The sequence below is a fragment of the Tauraco erythrolophus genome, chromosome 2 (assembly GCF_009769465.1).
Source record: "Tauraco erythrolophus isolate bTauEry1 chromosome 2, bTauEry1.pri, whole genome shotgun sequence".
Classification (NCBI taxonomy): domain Eukaryota; kingdom Metazoa; phylum Chordata; class Aves; order Musophagiformes; family Musophagidae; genus Tauraco; species Tauraco erythrolophus.
Window position 1 is genome coordinate 19,179,486 of NC_141466.1, and position 27,370 is coordinate 19,206,855.

The 27,370-nt window shown below is 41.1% G+C and overlaps 1 protein-coding gene across 1 annotated transcript; it reads right to left on the reverse strand.

Annotated features, from left to right (window-relative positions):
* Positions 1-13,490: 13,490 nt before the first annotated feature.
* RPF2 (ribosome production factor 2 homolog) lies at positions 13,491-26,652 on the reverse strand. Its single transcript, XM_086631263.1, has 10 exons — positions 26,611-26,652; positions 25,502-25,634; positions 24,613-24,650; positions 23,825-23,864; positions 21,208-21,289; positions 21,039-21,115; positions 19,735-19,834; positions 15,279-15,381; positions 14,155-14,299; positions 13,491-13,844 (listed from the first exon to the last, which is right to left on the reverse strand). Exons 1-10 carry the CDS (start codon positions 26,631-26,633, stop codon positions 13,665-13,667), a joined length of 921 nt encoding a protein of 306 aa, XP_086487389.1. The 5' UTR covers positions 26,634-26,652; the 3' UTR covers positions 13,491-13,664.
* Between the last annotated feature and the right edge of the window lie 718 nt (positions 26,653-27,370).

The window sequence follows — 27,370 nt, forward strand, 5'->3', positions numbered from 1 at the left end:
CACCTTTTCTGCAAAGCTAGTTTTTGTCCTATGTATCCCTAACCCGCACTGGTGCATGGGATTATGACATCCCAGATGCGGGATTTTGCATTTACCTTTATTGAACTCCTTGAGGTTTTTGTTGGCCATTCAGAAGGAACTTGCTAAGCTGGAGGAATGATCCATCCTGCCCTCCAGCAGATTGATTGCTTTCTTCAATTCAGTGTAATCCATGAGCTTCATGAAGGTGCAGACCATCCCACTGCACAGGTGGTTGGTAAAGAAGTAAAGCAGTAGCTTCCTCTTAGGATTCCCCGACCTTAGTGGAATTATGATAAATGGATTTGTTCTATCACTCAGTATTTTCTGGCAGGAGTTCTATAACTGAACTGCATCTGTGAAAAAAACCCACTTCTTTTTATGTACCACCTATTTCCTGTAAGCTTCATCAGATAGTCCCAAATTAACTGTCTCTTCCCACACAAGAAAGACTTTTTTCTGTTAATCATCTCCATATCATCCATGAATTCATATATCTTTGCTAATTCCTTTCCAGTTACGTCTTTCCCAGGCAGAAAAGCTGATTCATTCATTCTTCTTATAGAAGCTGTTCCATATATTTTGATCACCTTTGCTGTCCTCTGAACTAGAATCATAGAATAACTCAAGTTGGAAGGGACCCATAAGGATCATCCAGTCCAACTCCTCACTCCTTGCAGGACTACCTGATGCTAAACTATATGACCAAGAGCATCGTCCAGACACTCCTCGAACTCTGACAGGCTTGGTGCTGTGGCCACTTCACTGGGGAGCCTGTTCCAGTGACCAACCACCCTCTCAGTGAAGAATTTTTCTAACGTCCAATCTAAACTTCCGCTGGTGCAACTTCATGCCATCCCCTTGTGTCCTATCGCTGATCACAAGAGAGGAGATCAGCACTTTCCCCTCCACTGCCCTCCTTGAGGAAGGTGTAGACTGCGATGAGGGCACCCCTCAGCCTTCTCTTCTCCAAGCTGAACAAACCAAGTGACCTCAACCACTCCTTGTGAGTCCTGCCCTTGAGGTCTTTCACCATCTCGGTCAGCCTCCTCTGGACACATTTCTATAGTTTGATGTCCTTCTGATAGTAAGACATGCAAAATTTTCCACAGTACTCAAGGTGGGACCACACCAGTGCAGCATAGAGCGGGACACTCACCTCCCTCGACCGGCTAGCTATATGCTGTGCCTGATGCACCCTTGGGCACGGTTGGCCCTTTTGGCTGCCAGGGCACAGTGCTGATGCATATTCAATTTGACACCAACTCAACCCCCTAGATCTCTTTCTACGGTACTGCTCTCCAGCATCTTGTCCTTCAATTTGTATGTATAACCAGGATTAAGGATGTGGACTTATTGGACTGAGTCCAGAGGAGGGTCACAAAGATGATCCGAGGGCTGGAGCACCTCTCCTATGAAGACAGGCTGAGAGAGTTGGAGTTATTCAGCCCATAGATGAGAAGGCTCCAGGGAGACCTTCTGGCAGCCTTTCAGTACCTAAAGGGGGTCTACAAGAAAGCTGGAGAGGGATTTTTTACAAGGATGTGTAGTGATAGGGCAAGGAGTAATGGCTTTAATCTGAAAGAGGGTAGATTTAGATTGGATATAAGGAAGAAATTCTTCACTTTGAGGGTGGTGAGGCACAGGAACAGGTTTCCCAGAGAAATTGTGGATGCCCCATCCCTGGAAGTGTTCAAGGGCAGGTTGGATGTGTTCTGAGCTAATCAAGCCCATGGCAGAGGGATTGAAAATAGATGACCTTTAAGGTCCCTTCCAACCTAGACCAGTCTATGATTCGATGATTACCCTGTCCCAGATGGAGAATCTGGCATTTACTCTACAAAATTTCATATGGTTGGTGATTGCCCAACTTTCTAATCTATCCAAATCTCTAAAACAAGTTCTATTGTAGCTCTTTTTGAGGTGAGGGACAGAGATAGCTGAAGTGCACGCAGCCGCCAGGGTATGGGCACACTTCAAATTTATACAACAGCAAATGTTTGTACTCTATTTCATTTTCCTCCTTCCATACTAATTCTTAACATTCGATTTGCTTTTTTGACTGTATCAGAGTGACTTTTTCACTCTCTAATGTAATCACAAGGTCTCAATCCCAAATAGGCTTGGTTAGCTAAGAACACATCTTTTTTTTAAGCTGATGTCAGGTTTGTTCACCATTTGCACATACCAACACTGAAATTAATTTGACTGGCATTAAAATGGCTATCGCAGAAGAGTCTTCTGGATATCTTTGCCAGGGGCAAACTCATCTTTACAACACCAACTTAGCCAACATCATCAGCAACCACAATGATATCATAACACTATGTTACCAAACTAAAAGCCATGGAAGAATTTCAATATAGCCAGTAATTGGGAAGCAAAATAGCAGGTTAAATTCGATACTGAGAAACATAAATGTGAAAAAAAGTTCTCTAGGTACATCGAGTATGTTATTATCATGAGAAAGTTCATTAGAGAAGAGAGATCTTGGACTTATTTTGGCTTCTTCTCTGATGGTAATAGCTCCCTAAACAATAATATCTAACAGGCACATAGAACACTAATCGTTATTAAAAAGAGAAAATCAAAAAGAAAGTCTTGCCCACATCAGAATTAGTCATGCAACAATACTTTTGACACTAGATACAATTCTGTTCTCAGGAAGAGTATAACAGACGTAGAAAAAGTGCAAAGAGGACAAATTGGGCTCTTTACATTAGTGTTGGGTGATAGAACAAGAGGAAATGAGTATAAGCTTAGTCAGGGGAGATTCAGGTTGGATGTTAGGAAGTATTTCTTCTCTGAAAGGGTTGTCAGCCACTGGAATAGGCTGCCCAGGGAGGTGGTTGAGTCCCCATCCCTGGATGTGTTTAAGAATAGGGTGGATGATCTACTTAGCGATATGGTTTAATGGGGATTAGGGATGGTTGGACTCGATGATCTCTAAGGTCTTTTCCAACCTAGAAATCTATGAATCTATGAATCTATGAAATCAGCAATATGACACAGCTTCTACGTGAAAAGCATTTAAATTGATCAGGACTCTTCATCTTGGGAAAGAAATCAGTAAGGAAATTGGGGCCTGTAAAATCATGAAACAGGTGAAGGGAAATGTTTATCTGCTAACTCTCAAATAAAAGACCCAAGGGAGATCCAAGAATATCAGGCTTCAAGTTTAACCAAATCATTACTATTTCACTCAACAAAACTGAATTACGGAATTAATCAATAAAAAACATTTAAGGTGCCAAAATGGCATAATTAACAAACCAATAGGACAAGTCATGAGAGAAAGATGCAGGAATAACAAAATACTATAAAAATGGAGATTATCTCCAGCTCAGGAACTTCGTAAACTGCAGGTATCCTTATACTAGGAAACAGTGGGAGTGATATTGAAATAAAGCTCTGTTGAGCTTCTCCCTGTTTTCATGCTCTTTCCTAAAGCACCTGGAACAAGACACTTATACTCATTTTAAACTTCCAAGGTGAGGCATAAATGCAGTTCCTTGCTACCACAGATGTGGTTTATTTTCCCATGTTTGGGGAAATCGCACGGACAACCCATTAGCACATAAGGGATGAGTCTTCCCTTCAGAAAAGTCACTCTCATGTCCCTTCAGGTGAAAAGAACTCGATGTGAATTGACCGTGGTTGTTGTTTTGGTCTTGCGACACAGGTGAAAATTCAAAATGGGTGGAAGTAAAAATGTCAAAGTAAAGCAATGTGCTTCAAATCAACTGAATTTCTTTTTCTTCAACTTACAAAATGTTAGCATTGATGTTTGCATTATCAGCATGTTAGACCGAATATGGAGGTATGAAATGTTTCCATGGTCACAGATCAACTTTCTTCTATCCCCAGTTTTCATTCATTGGGAAGTTTTGTCTTTCCATTCTGATTTGGAACAACACAAGGTTTGCAAATGTTGCAATTCCCAGAAATACCATGTTCCTAACAGCTTGCTCCTTGTCATAGCCTGACAATGAAAAACCAGTGTGCTTGTCTGGAAAAAGGCGGGTTCGTGTTACTTACAAACATTCATCTCATCGATGTCTTCACTCATACAACTGCTAATCCTTAGTGACCTCACTGAGATCTCTCTCTTAGCAGAAAGCTAGTGACAGTGAGCTCACTTAGATTTTCTGGTCTGTGGAAGCTGGATCCAGCAATTCTCATATCCCACATCAAAATTATAGATGTAAAACAACAAACCACTTTAATCACACAAGCGCTTCTTGGCAAGCACAAAATAGAAAAGAGGAATAACGATTCTCCAAACAAAGAAACAGAAATGCTTTTTCTCATTAAGGCTTTCCCTTGAATTTTACTCAGCAGCAATAAGAAACAAGGTTCTCCAGGGCAGACTGTTCAACACTCTTCTGCAATGTGTGATTGCAAGTAAACAGGAGCCCTCAAAGGTCAAAGGATAAGATCTTAAAGCCCCTTGGTTTTTGTTTTTTTAAGAGGAAGCTACTGCAATGCAGGAAAGCCATGTTCAGTCTCTGAAGAGCCATGTGCTACCACAACGTCTTGGCGAGGACTTTTTCTTTACACTGTTTTTTACTACGCCTAGCACAACAGGGTTCTGCGATCCTTCTTGAAGGAACCTGGGTGTTACCATCCTGCAATAAATAAATAATTGCAAGCATTCGAAACTTGTTCTTCTTGAAGGTTGAACTGTGATTTGGATAAGAATAGAATAAGATTTAAGACAAACCTTTTCAGCAAGTCTGCTATAAAACAGGCTGTGTGAAGTAAATATAAAGTTGGGAAGTTGTGGTTTGTGTTTTTTTAAAATAAGTCTCAATGAGGCCTAAGAACTTTTACAAATGGAACATGATTCATGATCTTTAAGTAGGAGTGATGCGTCACTTTATACTGCAGTGCATTTATGGAGACCCCTGCAGCTACGTGTGTGTGGGGAGGGGACACTTTCTCTGTGGCATATGGGAAAAGGTCTGAAAGATCTTGCTTCAGCTTTCATTTTATAAATGATGATTCTTTCTCCCCTGTGAAAACCACTTTTCATACAGGTTTCAAAATTTGTTTTGCAGATATGAATAAATATTATATAAGTTTTTATCTCTCCTTTTACTACCTTCCAAGTCAGATGTCTAGTTCAATGTCTAAGAGGGGACTTGGAAGACGAGGAAGTTTCTGATTTCAGTCATCTGGCTTTTGCTGTGAGAAAACACCTCCACTAATGCCATGTCTTCACAGTTTGCCTGTTCTGTCTTAACACTCATTTGTTTTGCTGACAGAGTTAGGCCCATGGAAACTAGCTTTTTACCTACTAGGTTGAAAAGTTCACCCTGTTCTACTTTTTAATAGAGCAACAAAACTTTCCTGTAAACTCAGCTCCCAGAATCCATTACAAGTCTAGTGTAGCTGGCTCTGATCAGGTGCTGGCACCATTTTAATAAACCACAAATTTTGACAAGTATTTTCCTTCTTCTCTGCTAGTATTTAATACATCTTTTCCTCCAGGCATACCCATCAGGTAGCATAAATCTCCTGCCACAAGCATGAGTCTCTAAAGGAACAAGATTTACCTTTGACAGAATCTCATGCATGAGACTATCATTAGGGTAGATATTTCGTGTCCTGTGCAGCCCACATGCATTTCACCTTTCACTTTTTCATAATATTCCTTGAACTATACTTTTTCTTTATCAAGGACAGCTTTGTCTACACAACTCTCAGTCACTTCACCATGTAAGCCACAGAATAGATTTCCTTCCAGGAACTGAAAGAAAAGTAACTGAGAACCTAATCAGCTATTACCTCCTGAAAACAACACCACCAGTATAATGGAATTTAAATGAAATTTTAAAAATTTTTCATAACTCGGTAAAATAACTAAATCTGTCTTCAAAAGACTTGAGGCTTGTGCTAAGATGCAGTATTAGCTTTCCAAACATAACATACCACCATGCAGTACTTCTGATCATGTTCAGACTGGAACAAGCAGAACTTTATCTTTTATTGAAGTTCATCAAACAAAATGTTCAGTGCAGCTCAAAAAGTCGTATTCATCGCCATAGCTCCATAGCATCAGAGGGAAAAGAAGTATGTTGAAAAATCTTCACAGCAGAGAAAATCCATTCAGCTAAAAAGAAGCCACACGAGGAGTTTTGTCAGAAGGTTACTAAAGAAATTTCCTGAATATTATTTTGAAGGTTGCCTTAAGACCAACCTGAACAGATTTTTTCGTGTTTTGCTAAAAGGCACACAAATGAACTAGTGTCTCTCTTACTACTGACCAGGGCTGGGCAGTGTTGGTCTTTATCGATAAACCTCAAAATTTCTAAGAGGTTTTCTTTGCAAAGAAAATCACAAATGGTGAGTGGTTCCACTTAGATCAACTGCTTTCTGGCCAAGTGTTGTTGACAGCTGCTCCAGCTCCACCACAGCACAGACTCCAGCCACAGGAAGGTACAGGAAAGCCACCAGCAGAGACCACACGCACAGTGAACTCAACTTTCACATTTTACTGTTGTTCCCTAAGCAAATCCCGTCTGAAAGGTCAGTTAATCTTTGCCATCACATCTGTAAAATGTGTTGAAAGTGATCTTCTTTGCAGGGAAAGTTGTGATGAAGCTTACTGGCAAATGTAGGTCCCAAAAACCTACATTGGTTTTCTCAAGAACAGACTCAGAACTATAGTAATTCTCAAACTTGGCCACTGTCTTACAGATATTACTGTAAGCAGCAATACAAGCAGCAGGAGTTCGGTCACGTCTTCCATCCCACTCCCAGACTTTTGCTTCCTCCCCAGTGTCGCTGTGCACCACCCAGCTGTGCTGTGAGCCAGATCGGGGAACTGATCTAGCTTCAAAACAAAGAGCTCCCCCTTTTCCCTCCCCCTCCACCCTGTCCCTTTTAAAGCCAGATATGGTTGTCAGTCCCACAAACAGCTGCACCTGCATAACTCCTTACGTCAGCACTGCTGCTGAACTCCCCACATGGCATTATCTATAAGGTGTTGGGTTTGTGGGATTTTTTTAAAGAAATATCATTATGTACGACCTGCTTGCCTTTGAGAAACTGGAGGAGGCTAATGGCAGGAAGGGTGGATATCCCTCTCTCTCTCTGGAAGGAAAGCAAAAAGGAAATGCTCAGCAGTTACCAGGTCTCTCAATCTTTCTTCAAGTGAGCCTTTCTGCTCAGCCCTGAAGAGACAAGCATCTGGGACACAAACAGAAATCTCTCACTTACCAACTACAGAGAGCACCTGAGTTGAACAGCTGTTTGCCTACGATATCGTAGAAACCCCTAGATATCTCAGGTATATTCAGAGAAGGGGAAGAAAGAAGAAGAAAAACATCGCCTACAGACTTCTTTTCATGACATAAATAATAACGCCTGCCTAATATTTAATTCAAATAAACTTAATGAGCCAGGAATTATTCCCATGTGCAAAATAAGCCAACAGGAGCTCAAATCTATCACCTCTTATGCATTAAAAGCTTATTACTGTTTATTGGCATGCTGCATGTGCACTTCAGAGGGTCTCATTAATTCTTCATAATAATCTGTTTTCAATTAAAAAAATTAAATGGCTGTGATGGGAGGTGAATGCAAGTTCTGCATTGCACTTTTTGCAGCAAACCACCCTGATACAAACTTCCTGACACAGCAGATGTGACTGCCCACCTTTTGGCAGCGATGTGTGCCAAACAGCTCTTTGCTCCTGAGAATCAGGAGAGCTCAGCTTTGCTTGGAGATGTTTGGCGTGAATTTATACTACTAAATACCTTACGTTTCTCTGTTGCATTGGGACTAGTTTCTGTCACGCGCAAGAGCATGACACAACAGGAGAGAGAGGAGACATTTTGCCTGAATCTTGTCTTCCACTTCACTTCTGCGTTCCCTTCCTAACCTTCTCCCAGAGGAGGGAGAAACTTCTGAGCCAAGGAGCTCAGTTTTCACTGGAGAAAAATGTTAGCAACTTGCAATCAAAACTGAAAAGACCTAACTACTTGTGGACTTTTTTAGATTAGGAAAATAGAAACCCCAACTTAGTACAAGGAATATGACTTTATCTGAAAAACAGGCAGAAAGGGAAGAGGTTTTTAAATTATCTTTTGGCAACAGCTGATGTTAGGCCCCAGCATGCCTATCTATGACTAACGTAGATAGCCACTATTGCAGCAATAATTCCAGAGCATAAAGCAGCGTCAGTAATTCTCATGCCCAGAGGCCAGCAGCAGCAATCAATGGTTTAATTTTGCAGATTTAAAAAGGGGAGAAATCATGCCAGTACATAAAGCAGCTTTAGAACTGATCACTCAGGGCTCAGTCCTAAGCGAAGGCCCCTTCACTGCATGCATCCTGAGCACTGCCTTCTCCATGGAGTACATGTTAATGTTAGGAAAGAGGGAGATAAATTTTAAATTTGTCTTATTTTCAATTGTAGCACTGTATATATAAAAAATCCAGTTTATTGTGCATCACTTGGCTCTTTGCAGGCAATGAAGCACAAGGCAAACGTATGAAACCCCCTGACAGAGGATAATCAACCAAGAATCTCCTTCCGAGTTTACTGAGCAAAGCCTGGCGTCTCTCCCACTGGCACCAACAGGTCAGTGTTCTTGCTCACATTCTCCCACTTTGGTAACAACTGGAGAAATGGGCCTGGTTGGACCTTTCCTGTGGATTTCCCTGCCTGACTGACATGCCAAATACCGTGGCTGATAGGACAGCTCTTCATCCCATCCCCTCTTTGGATTCTGGCTTCTGACCTCTGGCTTTGGAGTTTGACTCCTGATGCTGAACGCAGCTCGATTCCTTGTTTCAGTTTGCCCGGACGCTCTCAGTAAGTGCCTTGATTGTTAGTGATCAAGTGAACAGGGAATTAAGCAAATAATGGTGAGAGCGGAGTACAGAAGACAACTGAGAAAGATGAGGGAGAGCAATATTGTGACCATTAGTAGAGCAGAAAGAAGAGATTAATGTAACAATAACCATGAGCAATAAAGGACAAGAAACTCAACTTCTTGCCAGCACAAAAAGTAGGAAACCAAACTGCAGCTGTGCTGGTTTGGTTTGGAGGCTGTGACAGTGAAGGAAGTCAAGAGGAGAAAATTGCAGCAATCAACACTGAAGACATGACCCATATGGGTGTACTTCGGTATCACGGACAGAGTGAGAAATTCAGATTTTATAGGTGTTGTGTTGCATCATAGAAGAATTATGGGATTATCATGGGGGAAAAGAGGGAATACAATGAGAATTTGAGGGAATGTCATTAACCACGCATGCTTTCTGTTAAGTTCTGTTCAAAACTTTATCTCTACTTCCTCTGAATTACTTTGTGCTTATCTTAGAGAAGCAGGAAAAAAACCCAAAAGATCGAGTAGATAGAATATGACTGAAAGTCAAAGAAAACATGAATGAATGAGGAACAGATGCCTTAGAGCTTTCTTGACCAGCATACGTCTACTGTGTTCACCGATTGCTCTCAGTAGACGATTCCCCTGTCATCTAGGATAGGGCTTAATCTCAGATTACCTATAATTTTTTTTCTCTCCCAAAGCATGTCTTAATTTCTTTGCCCACACCGCACTTAGGTCCCTCCAGCCTACCACGATCTCCAAGATAATCAATTCCCAACCTCCTCAGGTAGGTCCCTCAGAAACATCTCTACATCCCAAAACGTCTCTGCCAGCTCCTCACTATCGTTTGCATAGATGCATGACAGCAAAGCTGTTCTTCCTGTACAGTGTTAGTCATATTGTTCACTTCAAACATTTATCCACTTAGGAAAGCAATCCTACACAGGCTCCACATTCAGGAGCCTCGTGTCTCTTTTCCTTGTATATATTTAGGAAATCTGACTTCTGATACAACTGACCTGTTTCTCAGCTATGTCTTTGGATTGCATCTGGGATGTGTCAGCACTGCTAGAGACACTTCAGTGAAGTCCAAAAGGAGAAGATAAATTGCACTTGGAGACAGGGGAGAACTCTTACACCACATGTAATACACGTTAGTATGCATTATGTATGGCTATGTTACATATATTATGCACAGCTAACATTTTCCACTTCCCTCTCTTTAATAACGAAAATATCTCCAACACAGTTCTGCTCTAGACTCCTTACCCTCGCTCCACCTTATATCTGATAGCATCTGGAATAAGCAATGGTCAGCCTTTTTTCCCCTGGCTGGGGGATGCAGCACTCAGTGCGATACTCGGTACGTCTGCAATGTTAAACCGTCCTCCCTTCATGCTCTTTTCAACCCTCCCCAGCTGCAACCAAGCCAGTGGGGGAGGGAAATCCTCACAGTCAAAGCCAGAAAGCACTTAAGGAAAACAAATAATGTTGCTAAGGAACTGTTAAGATAAACTCAAACCCACAAAATCCAGGAAATAGAAAGGAGTTCATAGGCTCTTTTCAAACACGCACCACTCATTGCTCTCAGTGCTCAGTCTGTCACATTATACTAGCACAGAGCTAAGGCTGCGATTATACGCGCCCAGGACTGATTCCCAAAACCATGGGAAACCCAAGAACCTAGCATGTTGTGTCACTCAACAATATCCACCTTTCTTCCTACTTTTTTAAATTATACCACACATAAAAAGAGCCAAGTAAACTTACAGCACAGGTAGAATATAAATTCTACATACATCATTAGCTGCCTATAATGACATAGCCTAATCAACAGCAGCAATGAAGATGCCGGCAGCACAGCTGGGCAACATCAGCATACAAACCGAGGGTCCACAGGAGGTACAGATTGTACCCCTCCCTGCCGTTGCCATCCTGCCAGGCAGACTAAAGACAGCACGGGCTTGACTGCTGATTTGCAACTCCACCTCCATTTTACTGCACAGGTACAGCCTCGGGAGCCACGCTTTGCCCACAGGAATTTTCTTCAAACCAAACTCATTACTATGCTTAACCCGTAAATAAAGCTATCTCCAAGTAGTGGGGAGGTAAGAAGATGAAAGCCAAAGGAAAGCGGTGAGCGTGCCAGTTATGCCTTGCCCGTGCCACGCAGACCCTGGGGCCATGTTTATGTTTTCAGAGCCCGGTGAACTCTGGAAGCAAGGGGCAAACGAGGCAAGGCAAGCCCTGCTCCTCAGCTGCCCTTTGAGCACCATGTTCTGTTGCCCATGCACACAGCTACATTGCCAGCACCTGACAAGTTTCCTCACACCTTATAAGACTCTGGGAAACACGAACGTGCCACTAGAAAGGTTATATTTAGCCCTCCTATCTCCATTCACCTTGAGTTAAATCAGATACTCGGAAAGGATCTGATCATATTGGCCTTCATTAAGCCTTGTGGCTTAATCAATGCTTCACAGCAAGGCTGAAACTTCTCTGAGAGAAACGAGGTGAACTCAGTTGCTAATTTGGCTTCATCCTGTCTTGTCATACAGAGATCAGAGTGGTTAATTTCTGTGTGAAAAATGTTTCCACTTCCCGCTCAGAGTGGCAACGTTTTGAGTAGTACAAAGTATTTATTAGAAACTGAGTAAATTTTAATCCTTGCTAACCACATAACTTGAAGGTGAATAGCATAAAAAAGCATAGACTAAATATCCTTCCACTATATCCCAGATAATCTCTCCTTGCCTCACATATCTAACGCATTTGTCCACCACGTGGCTGTATTTCACCAGTACAAAAACTAAGAATAAAAGGGTATTGACACAAACAGCCACAGGTGTGGGACATGAGGCGCTTCAGGTTCCACCTCTAGTCAGCAGAGGCAAAAGACCCTGCAAAGGGTGAATAAATGCACCAGGGTTCTCCCCATTGACAGATTTCCTGTGCTCGAGGACTTTGCATCTCTCCGAAGCTGCACAGTAACCACATCAGCAGTCAGAAGGTGTAGTAGCCCTCGCCTGACCGAGCTTCCTCTTCATACAAGGAGCAAACCAGCAGCAGCATTAAACAAAACCAGTGCCAGGATGCAACAGCTTACCCGAGGGCTACTACTGATTAACTGTCTCACTTTTTACATTAAGAGGTAACAGAATGTTAGATGGTCTACATCACTTCTACGAAATCCAGTTTTTAAACACCAAATTAAGCACCAAAATTAGCTTCCAAATTAGGAAAATACAACTTCGAGTCTTTTAGGACTATGGGCATGCTGCCTTTTATGAACTTACAGTCTTTTGCTATTACTTTTATGACTCTTAAGTTTGTAAAAGACAGCATGCTGATTAGTACAATTCTTCTGCAGCCATTACCAAACTTGGCTTTCAGTCAAAAGCATAGTGATTTGTAATTCAGAAAGATATGGTGGGAAATACAAATCTGAAACAGCTTATGGAATTATCAATTTCTCAAACACATGGTTATAGATCAGATAAAAGGATCTAGAGACAGCCATGCAATTATTTTGTGCAATGATACAAAAAAAAAAAGTAATACATGGAAGATAAGTATGTTTGTGCCCTCAAAAAAATCCCAAACTTTTAAAATCCTTTCTTTTTCACACTACAAGCTTTATCAAACCAGCACATCAAGAACATCACGTGTGGCATTTGCACAGCCACAGTTATGGCTCAGATCTCATGCAAGAAGAGCAAAGCTGCCCAGCAGCTTCCACCCAGGATGCAGAACACAAGTGAAAATAACAAACCGTCTATTTTTAATGTGACACTTCAGATGATTACACTGAGAAAACTAACAAGAAAAGATAAAGTATTAAAAATGTAACTAGGATGAGCAAGCTTGCTGTGTTCATGATTAAATGTGTACGCTTTTAGCATAACTATGCTAAAGGGCAGTCAAAGCTTCCAAAGAGACAAGCAGAAGAAAAAAAGCAAGATTTTTCCAATATGTTCCAAAACAAGAACACCACACCGAAGTCTCAATCTCTCATCCCCTTTACTCAAGTCTTTAACTGAGTCTCCACTAACTCATGAGCACAAATTTAGGAGGAAAGCAGGGTAAGAAGAAAAGACTCGCACGTTTCATGGTTGCTTCACACACTTCCATTCTGGGCACAAATCAAGCATCAAAGACTAAAATTCAAACTGTAAAGGTTTCATTTATGCCTAAAGCAAACATCAGGCACTCTGCTACCATGGTGATGAACACAGTGAAAACACCTTAATCACTCCCGATTCTGTAAGTGTAAAGCAAGGCTTGGTGCAACCGTTGACAACACAGTCTGGCATCAGACACATATTGTGAGTTCACACTTTAAAAAATGGTTTATAGAGTATTGTGGTTGTGCAAAAACCAAAATACATAAGCAACAAACAAACAGAGAAGTTGTGTTGTGTGTATTGTGTGTATATATTACTTTGGTCCTGCACAGAATTTATACGATGAGCTGATTGATCAATGGTTCCCAGCATAATAGCTGTAGAACCGAGTGGGAAATGAGTCACCTGCTTGACTGGCATATGTTTGCTAACACCAAGAGAATAAATACTCAGCTTCGGAAAACTAAGCAAGTTATATCACAGTTTTTATTTTAAATAACCATGTTCGATGTCAAAGCTCAATACCCCCATGTTCCCTTTAAAATGACAAACCATTAAAAAGATATTTTTATAAAACCAAAGCTAACAGCAGCTGAATCTTTTACGTCTGACACATTTATATTACAATATGTATACTAAATTTGAAGGTACAAAGAGTTTTCAAAGCTGTTCCAGACTATCAAGCTGATTTTGACTTTTTGGGACTAACACCACCATCTTCAGCTGACTTTTCTGCTGGCCTCTTTTTTAACCCTTTCATTTTTCGTGTCTGCAGTTTACCAAGATCTTGTTTCTGCATGTGGATTCGACCATAAGTTGTACCGAACACATCATGGGAGATATTCTTTTTCTTCTTAGGCTGTAAGGGAAGAACAACATTAGTATTTCTGAGTAGAGAGTGCCAGGAGCTCCAATGAGAATGATGTGTCTAAAAGCAAGGCTGCATACATTGTTCAGAGCTTAGAGATTAACATTTGTTCTGTATGTTCTATATGCTTCCAGAGGAGAGTGCGTATGCCAGCTGATCACCACAAAAGTGCTGTGGCCCTAGAAATCTCAATTGGCCTACACAAAAGTAATCTTTTGACAAATATACAATAATTAACACTTCAGCTTTTGCTCTTCTTCATCGATAGATCTGGAAGTAATATACTTTCAAAGGTACATACCTTCAGGGCTTTCGGTTGTTTTAAAGACAGCTTATAAAGGTCATCTGAAGCTAAATGTGTCCTCCTCATAACCAGATCTAATGAAGGCCCCATCTCTTCTAGTTCAATTCTTGGTATTTTACAGCCAGATTTCTTCAGAAGCACCCTAGGAGGAAAAAATAACCAAAAATGAACATTGTCCTCTGTGATAAAGATTTATCCATCTTCCTAAAGGGCAGGTTCAATCCCGTAGTTCTGAAGACTACTAAAAACAATTGCTACTGCTAACTCTGTTATTGAGAAAAATGTCTATCAATAACAATTTATAATATATGAAGTCTGTCCCATGACAATTTGAACACACTCAAAATACAACCTGGTTAACATAACTACTTTTTTTTTAAAAATGAGATCAGTATTATCAGTATTACTCTTAAAACTCAGTCTCAGTACTCTGAAAGCTGTATCACTCCTCAAATTCAAAATAGTCCCCTAGGTATTAATAGACGTGAAAAATATTTACTATAATTTACAGTAAAATAACCTGAGCCCTAACAGAGAAAGTTTGTTGTTTGTTTTGTTTTGAAGAACAAGACTGATAAAAGTGATTTTGTTGTAAAGAAAATCAAAACTGCAGGGAACACAAGCTATGAATGCTCACAGCCTCCTAAGGCAAGGCCATAACTGTCAAGGTGAACACCAGTGCAGCAAGAAAGACTGTCTTGTCCTGCCTGCTCCTGTTTTTCCTTGCATATGGCGGGCTGCAGTTGTTCTCTGAAACACCGCAGTGAGGAGAGTCCTAGAAATCAGCCTGAGAACAGACTAAGTCTGTGAAGTCCAAGACAGTACTCTTAATTCTTCAAGTTAATTCACACCACCTTACTAATCCAACCATGTGCAAGAACAATCCTCCTAGCTAGAACAGGGACCTCAACAAGGAAGGAAGCAGCAGGTTTAGGTCTTAAGTGTTTTCCTTCTCCTGTGCAAGTTACTCTGTGTTACGCTGGAACAGCTCTACACATGACATGTTTTCAAAGCAGCAAACTATTGCTCAAGCCAGTTCAGTTACACAACTATGGGCTAAACTGGGGGAAAAGTTGACAAGTGTACCAAACAGCAAACAAAAAGATAAAGCACACACTCACTTATAGCTTCGCATGTAAATTTTCCCATCCACAGCTGTGAAATGCAGAACGTACTCTAAACCAGCCAGACGAATACTGGGCACGCTAGGACCTCTGAAGAAATCTGAAAGAATATTGAAAGAGAATAAATACCAGGTTTCTTGGCTGAAAATCAAACCCATGTGACTAAAACAAATTGGTTTATTTCGTAACAGACCTGCATCACATCACTCATGTGAACCCCTTGCCTACATCGATAAATTTTGCTGCGTCTCTAACTAGACAAGGCTATACACGTGATGGCTCTAGAAAAGCTGAATCTGTATGTTTAATGGGAATCTCTCGCAATAGCTGCTACTTAAAACTGCAGCCCTGCCAAAACACAGGAGAGAAACTTAACGTGGCACGTGTTAGCTCCTGCACTGGTGAAACCAGGCATGTGTAGAAACCCTGACAGGAACACAGTGACTTCCTAGAGATAACCTGGTAGCAATACACATGCTACCTAAAAATAAGTGCATGGAGAAGAGCAAATATACTTTCAGAGCAGTAACTTAGCTTCGTTAAGCTAATTGGGATAAGTGCATTTTCTATTCTTCTAAATATTCGGCTCTAAAGTAAAAAAAAATGAAATGTATTTTATTCTGTGTTTAGGTCAGTTCATGCTCAGCTACACGTAGATCAATACAGAGGAGTCATTAGTTCAGGTATCTGTTTAAAGACGTCGTTCAAAAAAATGATACTTAAGATTCTTAATCAGAGCCAGACCTGGAAGAGCACAAAGAAGGATCAAAACCAGCACAAAACAGATCGACACTGTACCTTGTCTGCTCTTACCTACACTTTCTCTCTCTGACTTGGGGAATAAGTTTACCTACATCATTTCTTTCACACCTCCCCCACAGGAAGGCACTTTTGTCATTCAGGTAAAGCAGTATGTGTCATTACGATTAATGTTTTCTCTATTTAATAAGCAACACATCTATAAAAATACGACACTTGAAATACTTGCAGAGAGGACACTGAAATACGGGTTAAATACGAAATGAGCTGTCTCTAGTGAGGTTCTTCTACCAGGCTATGAAAAAAATACCGTGCAATTGGAGAGCTTGCAGTAAGCACAGCAATCTGTCCAGCATATGCAGAGGGTGGAGAAAGAATGTGACCTTGACGGAGGGAACAAGGTGTGCTAATAAACATGACAGGGCGATGCTGAAACATAGGAGAACTGCTCACAGATGCAAAACACATCAGTCTTTTCCGCTGTGTCCCATTTTCAGATCCCTCGGCTCGTTGTCTTTTCCTCCACTACCTTTTTCAAGAGTATCAGCAGTGGAGTGACATCCAAAACAAAGTCTTGCTGGCAGATATCAGCTGGAGTCTAGCCAGGAAATTTCCTTGGTCAATTAAATACTCTCTCTCCTCCTCTGTTGGTTGAGCTCATAGCAAGAGGAGAAGTCGCAAACAAAATATTTGTTCGCTTCTGGCATATATTTTCCCTTCAACTAGTTCTCTGCAGGTACACAAGCTTACATTTACAGTGGTTTTATTGGCAACATCTCCCTTTCACACTTTCCTGTGGTATCATACATCTTTCTACCCACAGGATGATCTCTTCCAAATAAATGCAGGTGGTCAGGAATTTCTGTTTCCTGGCAATGCTGAACAGCTGCAGAAACTTTATGCTTCGGTATACCCAGAAAGTTGAAGTTTTTTTCAACGTACTCGTAATTTACAACTCTTGCTTTGGTTGGACTAGAAACTTGCTTTCTCTCTTCTTTCCATTCCTAGTTCTTTCTCCCCTTGTGCTCAACATGTTTCTAGAACTTCTGATTTACTTTTTCCTGGAGAGAGTTTCACAGGACCTTTCTATTTTCAGACTAAATTCCTAAATTATTTTGGAACATAAGTGGATAGACTTCTTTTTGTATCAATTCATATCGAAAAGCTGGTAACACTGCAATCAATGTAGCTACGGTCAGCGTTACCAGAGTTCAAACTCTATCCCAGCCATTTCCCAGCCATTCCCTTTCTTGGCCAGAAGGAACCCACAAAGCTTTGAGACACTCAAAAAAGTCAGTGTGAGGAAGGCTGTATGAAGAACACGCTGATGGTCAATCTAAAACTGCAGAGGTCTCCTGGAAACCAACATTTTAGAAAGTGTATAAGCAAGTCATGTAGTGCCCAGCCATTTTTAAGATGAAATGGGTGTGCAATAACAGAACTAACAAGCAGGCAGTGTTGTGAGAGATTAAACATTTTATAAATACAAGCATAAAAAGTTATTAGAATTTCATGAACTGCATTCCAAGGAGTTATATTGTAAACGAATTCTTACACTACCACATCAGCAGGCAACAAAAATCAAAAGAGAAAGAATGGGATGTCTTCCAGGTCTCTAAAGAAAAACGCAGCTGACGTTTTTTTCTCCTAAATAACTTACTGCATTTCACAATTTAAGCAGTCTACAAGGTTTGGTGACCATGAAGACAATAATTCACCATTGCCTTTAATTTTACAAAGAAACTGCTGTAAGATGATATTCCAAACATGCATAAATCCTTCTGATACCACAAAAGCAAAGGAAAGCTTAGCTGTTCACCAGCATCACTGGCATCACATTGCTTTGGCAACAAGAAGCTGTTAGCTGCCTAATGTTCCCGCTGGGATCCCAGCAATAGTGCTACAGTAACAAAATATTTGCTGTTGTTGTTACATTTTTCTCTCTTTCTTAGCAATAGAGTGGCTGTTTAAATGCACTATCTTAGCAGGAGCAGAAAGAATAAGTTCTTCCCTATGAGTTAATACCAGTTTTGAAGCAGGTCAAATGATTGCCCAAATTACTTTTTACATATTTACACTCCTTAATCTTTCTTTTGTCTATTGTTCCACATCTAAGTATTTCATAGAAGCCAGCAGAACATTAAGACCTGAGTCCTTGGAGTATATTCAAGAAGAAAGATTGCTTGTTGATTTGAGTACATTTGACTGCCAAGTCATTAAAGGCAAATTAAAATGGAGAGGAGAAAGGACAGATGAACATCAAAAGAAATAGGACAGGAAAGACCATTTAATTATTTGGCAACTATCTAACGATGCCTGTCTTCCATTTCAGATACCAGGTTGTTTGATCATGGGGTGCATGAGCACATCTGGATGCCAATCACCAACACTGCACAGATGCCTGACAAGATACACTTCAGAAAATAATGCACTTGCTTCCTGCAGTGTAAATATTCCTTTATAGGGACACAAACATGCAGTATTAAAACTTACTTATCTTACTCAATATTCACTTCTTCACTATTCACCCACCTTCAAATGTTTATAAGCACAGCCACTAGCCTTTCACCTGTCCCCAAGAACCAGTCAGCTGTATTGAGAGGGTGCAAATTTTCTCCTCTCGTGCTCCCTTTTCAGTCTCATTCCAGATTAACCACCTTGCTTCAAGGAATTATAAGACTGAGGAAAAAAAATAAATCTCAATTCTAAGGTCTGTTTCTAAAAAGCAATCATTTATCTGTTTGCCTAGAAAAAAAGAGCCCAACCAATATTTATTTTATACGAAAGGGAAACCTTGCAAAGCTGTAAGATTATGAAACAGTATAAGCCAAGAATGGAACAGGAAGAACAAGACTGTTCTTATTCGGCCAGTTTCAGTAACTTATCAGAGTTTAAGAAAAAAAAAAAAAGTAATCCACTTCAAAGTAATCTCACTTTAGGAAACCTAGTAAAAAGAAAAACACCACCACCCTACTTAGCAGATCTAGATCCAGTTTTACCAAGCAAGATATATTTTTTTAGGTGTCAAAAGATACAGTACCATATGACTTCTATGTCCCAAAAAGCTAGCCTAAGAAAAGTTCAGTAACTTCTTGTAGGTCCCCAGAAAAAAAAAAACAAACACACAACGTGCTTTATCTTCCAGAGCCTCCAACCTTGAGATAGCAAAAAACTTTACACCGGTTTGTTTACTAAGCTCCAAGCCTACCTTGAAGGTATGACACAGCTCTTATCTACAGCTGATTCCTACTGCACATAATCTTTCCAAATACTCTAATCCATGGCACTTTTGTTAGAACTGGTCAAATGCTTTCGTTACAAAACTTAATCTACTAATTTCAAATTAGATACTTCGAAAACATTATTTGGTTAGAAAAGTGATGATACAGTACAATTGCAAGGTAAAGTCTTTTTGAAAAATGCCAGAATTTTCCCACAATCAAAATCGTGAATTTTGGTGAACAAAAAGTCTCAACTCCAGAGTCTTTCAGGCTAGTCTTTTTTGTCTCCTCTAACAGTCATGATGATCAGTTAACTCTAATGTGACATTAAATTTAGAAGTGCTTGTTCTTATTTTCTTTCTGTGCTGAACATAAGCAAACATTTATTGACAAACCTGCGTTTCCCAACAGTTTTCCAATCATATTACTACAGATTTATGCAATCCTACTGCTCAAATAAACAAAATACTGACCAATAAGAAGGCTCTTCAGTCTTCTGTATTCTTCACTTACTTCAAACATGTCACCAGCAAATATCAACATAGGCTTTGTGCCTTCAGGACATTTACTGTTCTGCAGAATAAGAATTTTAAAACAGAACAAAAACTCAGACTGTGTTAGGGAGCATGTTATTGACTTAATAGGTGGTTAGTCATTCAACACTGAATGAAAAATTGTTGTGATGTGTGATCAATATGGACAGAATAGACACTTTTTTTTTCATTGAACAACACTGTACATGTATGGAAGGACTTTGTTTTTAAAAGGGTGAACAGTACTGTTCTTTGCGCTGGATTAAAAAAAAAAGAGAGATTCTTTACTATAAAACATATAGGGTAACACCTTCTGGTGAAAACAAGTGAATTTGACTGCAACTACTAACAAGAAAACTAAAATTAAAGGCACATAAGTCTGTTGTACTTCTGATACTGCAGAGTACAAGAAAAAGAATACTTTAGCCAATCATCTAATTTTAATTCTGGCCAACAAATACATTTACTTAATTATAACATCCCTGCTATAAACAGCGTTATGAAGATACACACTACAATCTGACTTCAAAGGGAAGATTCACCTTTATAAACCATAATTTCATCAGTATCTCTCTAGACTGTCCTGTGAATTTGTAAGCTGTGATAAGACCAAGGACCATAAAAAAAATAAAAATCCTTATTTCTGCAGTGTATGAACTGTTTGATACAAAAGTGTGCACATATGAAGTATGTTTTAGTCTCGCCAAAATGGGCCTAACATAGCCATAAAAGGTGGATTTTGTCTGGGTTTAAATAATCAAGCTGTTAGTTCCCTGACTGAATTAAGTGTAGTTCCCTGAAAACTGGTTACCAAAACGTGCTACCAAAAGCTAAAGAAACTTTCAGAATCATCTCAGTCAGCAGAGTGACCCTCTTTGGTTACAACTTGAGAAGAGGGAGTTCAGTTTCCAAAGCCTATGCCAGTTTATATAGGAACCTACCATGAGCAGAACCTAAGGAATTTTGTAAATGTAACTCTCTAGTTAGGAAAGTATTAGGAATAAATCCAGTCTAAAAAAAGAATTTGCAAAGAAAGTTGCAAGCTTGCTCAAAACAACCAAAGTAAAATAAAAAGCAGACCATAAAAATAACATTCTGGGGTACACAAATCAGCAATCCCCTTATACTGCATGAAATGCTTCTTTAAACAACTCCTGTCCTTACTTCGAAGCAAAGAAAAAGCCAAGGCACCAAAAAAATCCACCAGCAGATGTCACTGAAATACTGAATCAGCGATTCCTTACCTTGACATCTTTTAGGGATACGAACTTCTCAACGCCTAGTTCAATCATGTCCAGGACATGATAGTCAAACATGCGACCTGTGAAAGTAAAAAGAGAAAATTCAGCTATTTCAATAGTCACTGAAAACTTGACCTTTCATGGAAATAAAAACCCAGGTGAGACATATTACCTATTATCAGGTTGTTAGGTCGCTTCTTGTTATGAGAGCCAAACAGAAACAAAGAACAATCTGATTTCTTGGAAAAAAATTCCTACAATTGAGGAAAAGAATACAATTCATGAGTTCCAGTTTGTAGCATTTAAAATACCTGGTGAAGGTATATGTCACAAACACATGAGTTCAGGAGCGGCTTAGCGAGAAGAGCAACTGCACTGATCGGAAGAGTTTGGAGCATGTCCAGATCCACATAAGCTAAAACTGACAGCTAGACTCAAGGTTCAAATAACAATTAATTTCTTTTTTTATTTCTGATTGCAGTCTTAAAGATCAAGCCAGGCAATTTTTTCTTGTAATTTTATCTGTAATGCCCTTCTTCATAATTCCTCATTATTCGTTTTTACATAAGATAATCTTCAGGCAAGGAGAAGTGGTTGAAGGTAAGTATTTGCAAGTTGGCTGCAGTTGTCATGCTTCGTTTTAGTTACCCAGCTAAGCTATTTGCAGCATATCAGCTTTGCCTAACAGCTTCTGAACAACCAGTTAATTCCCTCAACAGCAAGCCTAGGAACATCTGCAAACATATGTGAGAACATAGATATGTTCTCACACTCGGGCACAAGAGTCCTACTACAGAGCAACTTCACATCAATTTATTGTTTAAGACTAAGACGCTACTTAAAACCAAGCCAGTGGTGCCTATCATACAGATCTTTTCTCCAGGTGGAGTCGATAGAGAACCTATTATGGTATTACGTCCAGAGTCAACATCACAGCAATTCCTTCTGAGGATGCCCAACCCCAAAGCCTTTTTATGCACTGCTGCTTCTCAAGGCAGCCACTGTGGTTCCTAGATATACACACACACTATTTATCCAGTAACTCCCAGAAGTACCAGAGTATCTACACCTGCACTTAGCAGCTGTAAAGCAGAAAAAGCTGCTGCATCCCCTCCCACCCCTGCAGCAGAATCAGCTCAGAGAGGATATTGCAGCTCTGCTCCTCTGGAAGGTCAGGAGAGACACTTCCAGGAGCACTCTCAGGCTGGATGAATGAATTGCATGTACAAATCACACAGCTTAGCACTGAACTCTGCCACCAGGTCCCTGAAAAATACTAAGACAGATCAAGAACAGACCAGAGGGGACTCCCCTTGAAACACTTGCTCATACAGCTCTGTTAACCACTGTGTTAGATGATCCGAGGGCTGGAGCACCTCTCCTATGAAGACAGGCTGAGAGACTTGGGGCTGTTCAGCCTGGAGAAGAGAAGGCTCCGGGGTGATCTTATAGCAGCCTTCCAGTACTTAAAGGGGGCCTACAGGAAAGCTGGAGAGGGACTTTTTACAAGGGTGTGCAGTGATAGGACAAGGGGCAATGGATTTAAACTGAAAGAGGGTAGATTTAGATTGGATATAAGGAAGAAATTTTTCACTCAGAGGGTGGTGAGACACTGGAACAGGTTGCCCAGAGAAGTTGTGGATGCCCCGTCCCTGGCAGTGTTCAAGGCCAGGTTGGATGGGGCTTTGGGCAAGCTGGTGTAGTGGAGGGTTTCCCTGCCCATGGCAAGGGGTTGGAACTAGATGATCTTTGAGGTCCCTTCCAACCCTATGTTGGAAGTCCCTATGTGAGTCAGCAGCAGCACAGAGCAAACATTCCCATAGATCATGATCACTGGGAAGAAAACAACTAACCTGGGGATAATTCAATTTTGTCTTTATTGTAAAACCACAACTATACATCACCACCTCCTTTCTCTTGTTTTTGTTGAACGAAATACACATACTGCTTTTATGACAGACATATTTCAGCAGCTGAAGTAATGTGTTGATAAAGTGCAAATATGTGAGACGTAATCTTGGGATTAGCTCCTGGTTTTTACCTCCCCGCTCACAAATTTTCTTGACCTTAAAGCACTGAATCAACAACAAATCCAGTCAGGGGGATATCACTAAATGGATTTCCAAACACACTCCCCCTTCCAAAATACCCTCCAAGCCTCTGAAGAGCCATTTTTCCAAACTCGTTGCAGGCCAACTACACATATTTAACTGAAATTGCTCAATTTGCTGATGGTCCTTGACCCAATGTTGGAACAAAACTCTCAGAGACCATCTCACACCTGCACAGCTGATATATGTGTTTGCATGTGGTATTCTGCTGGGCTTTTCTTCCCCTATTCAAACACAGGGAAAAGCCACAGAAAGCTATGACCCCTCCCGTTAATTACTTTAACCTGTGAATTCACCAAACTGAAAAAAAGTTGTTCATAAGCTATGGCACTTTAAAGAACTGACTTTTAGAAAACCAAAATAAAACGCTTTATTCTTCCTTTCAATCAAGCACTCTTACTTATAACAGCGTTACAGACTACTAAATTTGCACGTCAGCTCGCAGAAACATGCATTTACAGTAAAGACAAAGTCCTCACAACATGACAATTCTGTCTTGCAGTCAGAGGAAAAAAATGCCTATTGACACCGTAAATCTAGACATAGTCCTACCTTCAACTTTTCCAAACTCCCTATATACTTAGTTTCTCACCTAGTTTCACACAGAGTAATAGAAAACTATCCTTTATGACTTTAAGGCTGTGAAATATGATAAAAGAAGATGTGCTTTATACTTACCAGTGATGTTTGATCCTCAAAAGGCCTGGTAATATTTTTCCTGAGAGGAAGAAAAAAAGGGGAAAAAAAAAAAAGAGAAAGATTAAAAAAACAACAGGCCCAGACAAGCACTTCTAATAGTTCTCTGATAGCATTAAGATTCCACCTTCTACTGGAAACTCCACCATTAGAGGTTCAGTTTTAGCTCAAACCATACGGCACCTTAATACCACCAAGAGTTCCTTAATGACACCGTCATAATTTTAAGCACTTTCTTCCAGGTTTCCTGTCTCCTGGGGCCTGACTTCCAGACCATCACCACCAGTGACACTTCATAAACAACAGCCTTTGGTTGTTCATCCAACATTAAAGTTAGCTGTGTTAAAGTTATTACAATTAATGTCCCTGCACTACATCCATACAGATACTGAGCTCCCATTTTGAGCAAGACGTACCTATCATTATAATCTGTAACTGAAATTCATAAGAATTCGGATGCAAGAACTCCAGCTTACCCATCAGACAGAACCTCACTAGCTGTTTGCACAGATCCATCAGAGAAGACAAATGAAGTTGGCTTCAAGCTTACTGAATCCTGCTCAGTTAACACTTGGCACAGAACTGGGCTCAGCACCAACACTGATCACGTGTAGCTTGTTTCCCATCCACCGAAATTTATGATGACTCAGTCACCTTCTACAACCCCTTCCGTTGTTCAAGCCCTTATGCTAGCCAGCATCTCTGTTCATGCTTTGAGATTGCCACTGTCTTGTCACAAGACTCAACAACGTCAAAGTGAGACCACTTACTTTTTATACAGCACAGCAAAAGGTTTCTTCACAGCATACTGCAAAAGACAAAGTTAAATGTGTGTTACTCTAATGCATTTAAGTACACAGCCCTGCTTTTTCTGAAACTCAGCAACTTACATGATCACATGAAACAGAGTAACTGTCCGGGCAAATCAGTCTAGAAAGGAAGTAAGCTCAAAATGTCTGCTCACAATAATACCCTTCAAGTCAGTAGTACTAATCTTGGTTCAAAATTAATTGCAGAGGGACTTATTTCTAGCAACTAAGAAATAACAAAGTAACTAGAAACAGCTGAAATTAAAGCCACATAATGGAATCTCTGCTTCCAGCAACATAAAGAAAAACAGGGAGTGAACAACCACCTGATTATCATCAGCATAAGATCGTAACAACACAACAAAGCAAGGAGAGAAAAGAGTACAGGAACAGCTGTAATATTTTCAGGTATGGAGTTATGAGGCAGGATTGGTAAATTTAAGTTCTGGGAGCAGCTGAAAGCTCCACATCAATACACACAAACAGTTTACAGGATTCTGGGATGTGACTTCAGCTGTCAGTCCCAATTCTGTACCTAATACTCTCATTTTCAAATGGACTTGCAACACTTCACCTGATATACTGGACAACCATGGGAAAAATAATAAAGAGAAAAAGCTCAAAACTTCTGGCAAAGAAGAAACTAGAAGACAATAATCTCCACCTAGGGGTAGGTAATGACACCTTTGGAGCACCGGTTTATCTGAGATTTAGGGAACAAGGAGAGTGCGAAAATACTGATCTTTCAGCACAGAATATGCAAATTGTAAGAAAAAGAGAAAGGAAGGTACTCTTGGTGAAGCACAAAAGGTTATCTAATTAAAGTTACATACTCCATCCAACAACTTACAATGTCTTTAAGCACTTCAGTCACTGTTAAATTTGCATTTCCTCCCTTTATGAGCATAGCATTTTTTGTATTTTCTTTAAGTTTGGGTTCTCTCTTCTCAAGAAACCTTTTTGCTCTCTTAGTTTTTGGCTTTCTGTAACAATAAATTAACAGTTAAAAACTTAATATTAGTAACAACACTCGACACTGCAGAAAAGAGTAAAACAAAACAAGGATTGGAACAAGCTGTGTTCAAGTAACACATTTCAGTGACTCCCGACTAATTCCAACCTGCAGAATTACAATCAGTGGTAAAAGCCCAGTCTCAGATGAATGTGTTTTACTGCCACTCCTCTTCCTCTCTCTGTCCCCCCAAGCTAGCAAAGGTGATTCTACAGTCTTGGGCTTTTCAGTTTCTGCTAATTTAGAGCTTATGCTATACCAGAACGCCCACAGACTACTGACCAGGCTGAAAGCTTCCCTCACACCACCTCCCTCCCCCAGTCAGAGACTGGCATATGAGAAGAAAATAAAGTTCCTCAAAGACCATCAATGGCATCCAAAAGAAAAGCTCAAGCATGGCATATCTGTGAGCACGAACCAGACAGCAGTACCGCGTGTTATTCAGGTGAAATACCAGCCTCAGCAGGGGCACAGAACTTATATAAATTAATAACTACATGGCTTAAGAGCTACACTTCTCCACTAGACGAATGTCAAGCTTTTCGTATCTTCGCCGTGAATCATTACATTTATTTTTTTTAACAAACGAGAAAACCCCACACAGGTACTTCCAACTATAGACGAAGATAGTTCTTTCAAGCGTAGAGAAATACATAAATTCAACTCCAGCTGGTCACCACGGTTCCTTTAAGTCACCGACGGAGCGAGGGCTGCCTGCCACCAACACAATCACGGCGGCGCTCAGTTCTCCTCCTTCCCGCACGTTTTTTCTCCCGGCCAGCCTCCCTCCCTGCAGCCCTCCAGACCGCGGCCGCCCAGGCCCCAGAGCCGCCCGCAGGGCCCATTCCCGCTTCCCAGCGCCCGGGGCAGCCGCGCAGCGCGCTCCGCTCGGCACCGGCCGCCCCGCGGGCCGGGAGCGGGGGTCCCCACCCCCCCGCCACACTCACACCACCCGGTCCAGCGCGTCCATTGCTGCCCAGCCTCCTCACGCGCGCGCCCCGCCGCCGTCACGCAACGTCATCCGGGACATCACATCCGCCGCGGGAAGCGGGCGAGGCGGGCGCCAGAAAGGGTGCGGGCAGTGAGCATGCGCGGGGCGAGCCCCGCCCCTGGGCCGCGTATTCCTGCGTCTTCTCCCGCGGGAACGCGCTTCTCTGCCAGCCCTGCGCTGTGGCGGTGCGCGCTCCTCTGGCGCGTAGGCTGGTTCGCCCCGCTCAGGGGCTCACAGTCGGCGCGGCCGCGCTCCTGCACCTTCAGCATTCGAGCTACGCGCTGCAATGACGAGTCGCCGGTAAGTAGCGAGTGCGAATGAATTAACGCACAAACAATGACGCAGTTACGCGACTGTACGTAACTGCAGCAGTAGCTGATCGGTTTGTTTCTGGCCGTTTTGCTTACCCTCCTCTTAACCCCGGTGCGTTGGGAGCCACCTTCAAGTCCTACAGCCAAAGCATGCAATTCTAAGCCTGGTCTCCCTCAAAATTTACTTGCTTGGAAAGACCAACGCAACTATTACGACTGGAGAACATGACCCGATGACTTAACTACTGGCAACTAAACAGCACACAGCCACTTGCTCACCCTCTCCCATCCCCAGGGGATGGGGAAGAGAATTAAAGGGGAAAAGGGAAAGAGACCCGTGGGTTCAGATAAGAACAATTTAATACTACTAATAAGAAAATATATAATGATAATAATATATACAAA